The 9,196-nt window shown below is 42.4% G+C and overlaps 1 protein-coding gene across 1 annotated transcript; it reads right to left on the bottom strand.

Moving 5' to 3' along the window:
• Positions 1 to 894: 894 nt before the first annotated feature.
• On the bottom strand, positions 895 to 8,859 carry syngr2a (synaptogyrin 2a). The gene is made up of 4 exons (XM_061223916.1): positions 8,634 to 8,859; positions 4,545 to 4,785; positions 4,032 to 4,165; positions 895 to 3,632 (listed from the first exon to the last, which is right to left on the bottom strand). The coding sequence occupies exons 1-4, from the start codon at positions 8,730 to 8,732 to the stop codon at positions 3,432 to 3,434; spliced, it is 675 nt and encodes a 224-aa protein (XP_061079900.1). The 5' UTR covers positions 8,733 to 8,859; the 3' UTR covers positions 895 to 3,431.
• Positions 8,860 to 9,196: the final 337 nt, after the last annotated feature.

Raw genomic sequence — 9,196 nt, forward strand, 5'->3', positions numbered from 1 at the left:
TGACCAAATTGTTTTGTAAAGGAAACATTTGTATAATCAAATAAAGCTTTTTACAAAGATTCAAATGTACAAAATGTGCACAGATAATGTACAAAGCACAAAATAATATGCTTCCTAACTGTAAGAGGTTGTTTGAATTTAGAGAGCCAGTATGAATTTAGGGGAATAGGTATGTTTAGTGGACAAATATAAAGAATAAATGCATATTTGTCAAAGGGGTTAACTTTAATCCATTTTTAAAGGGATTAAAAATGTGTACACTTTACAAATGTAAAAAAATGTTTCAAAATAAGGTGTTGAATATAAAACTGAGGTAGTGTATGAACATTTTGAACTTTTGTTTTTGTTTCCATTTTGTTTTTGTAGCCTAAAAAGGGATGAGCATTAGAATATGTTATGTAATATTTTATATAATAATCTTTTAATAATTGTTAGGTATGTATAATAAGCTAAAACTTCAGCCTACACCTTTTCGGTCACCTGTTATTTATTATTTCTATGTACACTCATTCTGTAAAATTGTTAATAAGGACTGAAATAAATTACTATAACTACTACTACTACTACTGCAACTAAAATATCACCACTGCACAACTAAAAATATGAAAGCACCAAGTCATGTGCAAGAGTTACTGTCCTAAACAGAAATGCTTACAGTTCAGATAGTACCACTTTCATTACCCAAGTCTCAAAAGCAGACAGATTATGCACTTACGCCTTAGTACTTAGTCCCCAACATGACTATTTGAGCAATTCAACTCCACACCACACATAATGCACTTGCAGTACATAACAGACATGTGCATGCATCAGTCGTGATTAACTGCCTCACGTATTTGAAACGGTTTAATCCATCCTTAGCCAGTTACAAAGACTCCAGTCACAACTCACAACTCAAGCATAGGGACTTTATTTGGCAGCGGTCCTCTGGGAGGACGTGTACATACGAAAGGCACATGGTACAGTATTTGGCAGAACCCCCCTCCTTAAGTCTCTGAGCAAAGTGTACAGAGACCTGAAGAAGTGCTAAACATGGGGCGGCATTGCTCAGACCACCTCCCTTCACTCAGACCGCAACCTCTCGCAGGAATGATGTCATAGTTATGGCACTGAATCTGGGAGAAGTGTGATTTGCGCTGGTTGGCGAGTTGGTGATTTCATGTTGCTGCAGTACAAGGGAGTCCGAGTGGAGGCAGGGCCACCGAAGGCCTAGCAGCTGCATTTTCATGAAGTGGAAGCGGCATCTTAATTTCCCCACGCCACCTACACCACCGCAATTACCCACTCATCTACCACTTTTACAAAGCTCTTAAATGGGCCAACCCCACAAATGAACAGTGATGTGGCATTTCAACTTTTCATAGTTTCAAATTTAAAAAGCGTGGGAAACAAGATATTATTAAGGCTTAATGAACAGCCCTGGAAGTAAGACTGAAACCTTCAGAGGGCACTGCTGGTAGGAGTTTAGTCATCTACAGGCACAAAAACAGGCTCTGTGTGGAGACCCTTGCATTGCATAGATATAAATATACATCAACAACAACCAAAAACTGCAGAAAGGATAACAGTGCAGCTGTCATTGCTTAAGGAACCACTTGCTAACATCTTTAAAAAATAAGAAAACATTTAGTTAATATTAACAAGCGTGTATTTAAACGAAACAAGAAGCAAAAAAAACGCCGCTAAGGCACTTTTTAGTCCAGTGTGCGAACAGGTTCGGAGATTTCAGTGGCACTGAAAAATGAAAGTGCTGCTTACAGACAGACCCCGAAGGGGATTGTGGGAAACGTGCAAGGCTCTCTGGGAACACTCCTTTTTTAAAGGGCACTCGGGAACCCCACCCCACAGAAAAGTTACATATTTCAGCATTTTGAAATTCAAACTACTTTTAAACTTTTTTAAGAACAGAAGTCTATGTGACAACCATCTTGGGTGGATTGCAGTGGTTATAAGAGCACTAAACTTATATTTTCTACGTATATGTATATTAGATTTATGGCACATTTAAAGTGTTTTTTGTTTTTTTACTGAATGGGGGGGGGGGGGGGGGGTTCCATGATTAAAGTTTAAAAATACATGCATTGCGATATATACATCTTTATTCCAAGATAGATTTTCTTGCAATATGGCATCCTTGCACCAGTGTGTCTGTCTGGAGCAAGAAACCCGCATGAAAACCCGGGTCCACCTCCTCCGCAATCTCGGTGACCCAGTGCATCAATAACAATACCATTACATCCCCCCACCCCTTAAAAAACTCAATCATAGAACTAGCCACATATATCAGTTACATTTTAGAAATTGGTGGCGATTATGGGAAGGTTTGAATACAGCCCAGTAACCCAAAAACATTCCTCCCACACTGCTGCAGAGTGGAATATGTGAACATGCCAACCTGACGCATTTATGCTGGCATAGGAAGACACAGCCTGCAAGCCAACAAATGTATCAACAGCAAAGACTAAGTCCAACATTTTTGTATGCTAGGCACCACAATATGGCTGTACTGACTTTGTGCTCCACTGTGAGAGAAATACACGATTACTCCTCTCACTTTGGGTGCTATCGTTTGGCACTGTTGGACATGCCTCATGTAACCTTGTGTGCCAAGGGCACCATTCATTCTGCTGACTGGCTGCTTGTGGGCCCTTTAAAGAGGACTGACAGTCCACAATAATGAAACATGAAGTGGCTCTGGTGTACATTTTACACATTTCACTTTGGAGAGACCACCAGGTTGTAATATTAGAAAATATGAACAAACTGCAGCTAATGTACCTGTGCATTATTGATGAATGTGCATTTAGGGAGGGAATGCTCAATCTTTGACACGACCACTATAGCCTGCAGTCAAATGACTTCTCAATTCAAATGAAAATTCAAAGCTAGCTTCCTAGCAGATCTTTCACTGTTTTCCTACAAGCTGTGCACTTCACCTGTAAGTATATTAGGCTCCTGAAAAATTAAACAAGAATAAACAAAGTTTTTATGGTGGTACATCCATTTCTTACTGGTTGCTTTTTAGTGGCAAATCAAAGATGCAACTGACACATAGTGTTCAAATTTAGCAGTCTCACACTAATTACTGTCGTTTAGTAAATACATTGAATTCTGGATCATATTCTAATTTAATGCGTGCTCACATATGCTCAACACATTGTAAAAATAAGGACAAAACAAAAATACTCATTCAAAACCTTTGGATGCAATTATATGCCGTGTGTACACCAGCTTATAGACACTCACACAACAGGCTATAAATTATACTCGAAATACATAAACAGTGGAGTGCAAGGACCAGTCCTCACAGGTGAACTCTCATTGGTTGCCTTCTTAAAAAAAAAAAAAAAATGAAACAAAAACAAACGACAAAAAAAAGAACCCTTCCCATCTATATGTCACGTGACCAAAACCCACGCCCCTCCCCCACTTCAGTAAACTGGGGGCTGGTATCCCCCCTCCCCGAAAGGCTCAGACTGGGGCGTGTAGGGAGACTGCTGGTAGCTCTCTGGGCCGCTGGTGGGATAAGGGGGGTAGGGGGTGGTGTGGTCGCTGACTGGGTCGGTGTAGGTCTCACCAAATTCAGTCACTCCTTGGCGGTACCTCGTCAGGGCAAAAAAGGTCAGGAGTCCCTGGAGAAGGTTAACCTTAATTAGACCCCCTCCGTATTTTCCTCACACAAGCCATTGACACCTACTGAAGCAATTTGGGGGTGGCATATTGCTTCAGCGCACAACAGCGCCCTTTTTAAGGATTTCAACAAGTGACAGCTTGATTCGGAGACATAAAGAGAGTTAGAGAGAGGAGAGAGAGAGAGTGAGAGAGCATTAGAAAGAGGAGAGAGAGTGAGAGTGTTAGAAAGAGGAGAGAGAGAGTGAGAGTGTTAGAAAGAGGAGAGAGTGAGAGAGCGTTAGAAAGAGAGACTGAGAAAGCGTTAGAAAGAAGAGAGAGAGCAGAGGGGAGGGGAGAGGGTGAGCGAGAGATAGAAAGGAGAGAGAGGGTGGGAAAGAGAGAGAGAGAGAGAGACTCACCCAGGTGACAGTTGAGAAGAAGGAGAAGGCCACCACGGCGCGGGCGGCGTCAGCCACGGCGGTTTTGATGTCGGTGTGGGACCACAGATTGGCCAGGTGGCAGAAGCACACGAACCACAAGAACGTCCACACGCCTGAGGTGAGCAGGTGGGCCAGGAGAGGGACCGGGACAGAGAGAGGGAGGTTAACAGAGGCAATAAAATACACACACCCCACACACACGCCCCACACACGCCACACACACGCCACACACACGCCACACACACGCCACACACACAGCATACACACAGCATACACACAGCATACACACAGCATACACACAGCATACACACAGAGCTGCTGGGGGAGGAAAATATTCACACTATCCTCTCCAGAACTGACAAGCGTATGTTACTGCCATGAAATATTTAAGGGAGGCACTGGAGGGTGAAGCTGTTGAACAACTTCCAAACAAGAACAGCCCCCCCCCCGGCCCGAAACCCAGGACGGGTGAATGGGCGAAGAGCCTCTCACCTGAGAAGATGAGGTCGGCGGTGACGATGTACTTCCTGTCCTTGGCGTTACTGATCTGAGGGAAGTAGGCGTCCACGACCAGGAAGGCCACACAGGCCATGAAGGCCAGGATCCCGATGCTCAAGCCGTACTGGCAGGCTGAGTCCTTCGCGTTGAACATGCACTTGGTTTCTGCCTCCGCGGGGGAGGGGGTGACGTAGCCCTCTGCCGTGATGGTCGCAAACACGACAATGGCGAAGACCTGCGGAGGACTCACAGTTTTCACCAGGAACAGCTGGTGATGGTCAGCTTGACAGACAACACTCAAATCTCTAATATGAAAGTATGTAACTGTGTGAGGGTGGGTTTGGAGGGGCAGGGGTGAGGGTGTTGGGTAGTTCATCCTGCCAAAATGCCGGATGGGCCCCACAGGCTGGTACCCAACCCCAAATGGGGCCAGTAGGGAATGTGACAGGCAGGTCTGCAGCTCAATTGATGGGATCTACTGTAATTTAACAATTATCATAATAATAAAAATGATAACAACACTAACAATAATATAGAGCCCTCGTGTGATGTTTCTGCATGCAGCAGTTCACAGATTGAATATAAACCATGCCAGTGCACACTGATTGGGAAAACTGCTTTCCTTTTAAACTAATCACTGCACTCAATTCATTTCTCTTTAGTGGCAGACAAATGATAAAAATAAAGACCTGTAAACACAGCGCTGGTTCGCCCCCTGTGTGGAACAAGTCAAAACTTTTCACCAAGGATACAGTCTTGAGCTCTACCTCGTGATAAAAAAAAAAAGCCAGATCAAATAAATGATTTATTGGCTGAAATAATACATTTTGGACTAAATCCTGAAATGAACCAGCCCTTATGAGAACCCCAGCAGGGCAGGCCCACAGGCTAAAGTCACAAAAAGAACCAGGGCCTGTATCACAAAGCTGAGTAAACCCAGAACCCTCCCAAATCTGACTCAAGTAAAAAGAGCTGTTCCGTGTTTTACTCAGCACAGTTATCCAGTTGCGGTTAGCACACTATTCTTCAAAAAGATGTGTGCATTGCCTTAAACTTTGAGGCAAGAAAATGGTTCATAAGTGTGAATTCCACCTACAATAACATTAAATGAGATGATGCTCTTCGTTTTATTAAGTTTTGTCACTTAGCAATCATTCATGTGCCATCGAAGATTAATTATCGGTTATGCTCATCCTTAAAATGACACAACCCATCCCAGTAGAAACTGATTTTTGTCCCTGATCACGCAGGACTGCAGCAGTCTCATAAATTTGGCCGATGATACAGGCTGTAATGAAGACGGATGGTGTTAGACCGTAATGCTATACTTGTTGTTTGGTGTAATGACGTGATTCCTGATCCACTTGGAGAAGGGAAGAGAAGATTCTAGAGCACTTCAACCGGCGTGAATTAAAAACACTTACACAGTTACTGGCTTAGTCTAATTCTACAAAAGTTACTGAGGAAAAACTATTGGACGGTCAGTTACAAAAAAAAAAAAAGAAAGAAAAAAAAAAAAAAGAGAAATGAGAAACTATAGTCCGTCTGCTGTGTCCGTCTACAACCAGTTCCTTTCCATGGCTAGGAGTGCTGCTTTCATTGGGGCTGTGAAGCCTACAGCACTCACCAGCTAAAGGAAACATTTTGGTGCAGCTGCTGCTAAAAGCACACAGACCCACATCCCGAGATCTACAAGAATCAATTAGTCAACACATGACCCACGCATGACAACCTGCCCCCTCACCCCCAACCCCCCTCCCTTGGCATCCTGCCTCTCAGCAGCATAAGCTAAAGACTTAATGGAGTCTCTCTGCCCAGATCTCCTGCCATTTCAATCTGTCCACTTCTCTGTTCTACTGTTGTTGGCTTTCTCCCTCTTGCCTTTTACTTTGCAGAGTTTAAACAGAGTAAAAATGATGCAAATTTCATTAAATTCAAGAGCCTGAGAAACAAGGTAAATAGAAGGTGCTAAGAATGATTATTTTAGTGATAAAGTTGAAGAATATAGAAATGAGCCAAAGAAACCATGGAAATGTTTAAATAAATTAGGATACCGCACCAAATTGAAAAATAAAGCAAGTAATATCAGTCTAGACATAAATGGAGAGGAGTATTAAACCTGAATGATCAGCTAGCACCACCTGTGAAGACGTACTTCACCTAATTTGTTGTGGGGTTTTGATGTCTTTTGTATTTCTTCGGACCACAACGGAAATAAGTCTTCTAGGCTTTACTGTGCTTAAATCCTGAATGATTTTAAATGTATGGGATGGCTGCTCCAGTGCAGGGTTATATGCATTTTATAATCAAATACATTATCATCCTCATCAGCCAAGCTCCATCTGTCCCCAAGTGTGTTTTGGTTTTGTGTCAGCCACTCCTCACCAATGCGTGTGTGTGTGGGTGTGTGTGGAGAGAGGGGGGTTGGGTGTGCCTGGCATGAAAGTCTGCTATATCACATTCCCAGTCACATGCTTATGTTTACTCTGTCACCGTTTAGACGGGGTGGCCAAGGACACATTCTGTCTTACTGGGGTTCGCGGTTAAACCAGAAGCTGAATTGGGGGGTCCACATCCGCCACAACACATCACAGTAATTACAAATAATACAACCATCCCCACTGAACACCAGGGGAATTCACAACAAACCTGAACAGATCCCCTTAAATACTTTCGTTTTAGCGACCAAACGAGGAAGTCGATTAGGAAAAAGCCACGAGAAAGTCGGGATGTGTGACACCTGGGGCTTGTGGGGGTTTCCATGGTGAGACGACTATTATTGTGGTTTTAATTCATTGGAAACACAATATCTTAACGCAACATCCAAATGTAATCAAACTAACCGGGAAGTTTTCAAACTCTTAGATGTGGGTTATTTAAACACAAAGCCTGCAAGTAAAACTCAGCGGATTAAGACACAATAACCAATAATCCATATACAAATTAGCTAAAGCGAGGATAACTCACCCCTGCATAGCCAAGTTGATATTAATGAAACGAGTTACGTATATCGCTAGTGTGACAATACACTGCTGACGATGAAGCTATTTATACAGAGAATAAAAATTTAAATCTATTTTCATACTAGGTCAGACTGATGCATGATGAACAAGCAAGCTAGCTAAAACCATGGACATTACTCTGTCCTACTTCACTTTATACGATCGGAAGTACCATTACAACTACCAATGCCAACACGCGTATCATACGAATAAGGTCCTTAATGCAAATATTTAACAATGAGGGCGCGTACAGCCCATTGCTTCAGTATCGTCTAAGTTGGTTTCTGTAGCTAGCTAAAATAGATAGATAGATAGATTGATAGATAGATACTTTATTCATCCCGAGGGAAATTTTAGAATAGCTAACGTTGAGTAGTCAAATTTTTGCACTGTGTAGCACAGCTAGCGACAAACACATTTTTGTCAAACAACTTTTATTTAAACAAGTAATAGTTTAATGCTGTATCGTTCTCACGTTGTCACATGTATAATGTGTTCAAAACGTGGCACCATTTGTAATGCTATTTAGCTAACTTGGCTACTGGCTAGGCCTAGCTGATTTTGCACATGACTTCCTTTATAGCCCAGTTAGCGCAGAAAAAAAAATGCAGCAAAGTTCAGCATTATGCTAGCCAGATACAGGTCATTTATTTGGATCCATTATTTGCTGTATATCCGTTTAATTAAAACACCTGAAGGCGAACTGGCACGATATTTTGCGATGCTGACAAAACTAAACAAAATCTCTCCATAACTAGCGAGGTAAACGTCAAACCTAGCCAGTTAGCTAGCTAACAATAGCGGCTAATCCCCGAATAGACACCTCATCATTCTAGCCAAGTTAGAATGTTAGCCTAAGTAACTTAGCCAGATAAAATATTCCAATATACTAACCATACAACTACCTAGCGTCATAAATGGATAGATGTATTCTTATGAGATCTGTCACTAGCTAGGTAGTCATCTACTTTGCAGCCAGCTGTAAACGAGCTTGACAACTTTAGCCAGCTAGCAAGCGAAGTAAACTATGACTCATGAACTGAATAGGACTTCATCGTCCTCACTGACTAAACCAACTTACCCAACTCAAGATGCGTAGTATAGTCTGTGGCTGTTTAAGAAAGCTCGCTATGTCAAATGCACCTCCGGCCAGCGAGGCTCCATAAGCACCAGTCTCCATTGTTTCTTGTTAACCAAACTTCAAGTAACAGGCCTAGAACAGACGCAGTGAAGGTCCCTTCTTGACAGATCGGGCAGCTTGTTTTCACTGCCGACTGTTTTGCGAAAGTGAAAGAACCGCCCATCGCGGAAAGGCGGACATCAGAATCCGTGTATGGCTTCCCTCTTCGTTTAACCACACACTCAACCCGTCTGATTGGCGCTGTGTGCACAGCTAAGTAAATTGACCAATCACACGTAAGTGCGTCTTGTGTCGTGAAGGAAAAAGCGATGAACTACGGCACATACCCTCTGAACTGATCCCTGCGTACCATTCTCTTTTATCCAACTAGCTTCTTAACATACATTATATTACCCAACATAAAATCGACTATTTCGCAAATATTCATTGACTTGCGTCCAAGTTAATCAAGATAGGTTTTCTAAAAGCATACATAGATTTCAGGAGTTGCTGAACGACCATAA

Source organism: Conger conger, chromosome 16 (genome assembly GCF_963514075.1).
Source record: "Conger conger chromosome 16, fConCon1.1, whole genome shotgun sequence".
Classification (NCBI taxonomy): Eukaryota; Metazoa; Chordata; class Actinopteri; order Anguilliformes; family Congridae; genus Conger; species Conger conger.

What these genes read in the sequence shown, in the direction of transcription:
- syngr2a (XM_061223916.1), bottom strand. Translation starts at nt 8,732, where the DNA reads ATGGAGACTGGTGCTTATGGAGCCTCGCTGGCCGGAGGTGCATTTGAC. An exon ending in TACTACGCATCTTGAGTTGG is followed by an intron (nt 4,786 to 8,633) that starts GTAAGTTGGTTT and finishes AGTCCTCCGCAG; the next exon opens with GTCTTCGCCATTGTCGTGTT. An exon ending in CGCCGACCTCATCTTCTCAG is followed by an intron (nt 4,166 to 4,544) that starts GTGAGAGGCTCT and finishes TGCTCACCTCAG; the next exon opens with GCGTGTGGACGTTCTTGTGG.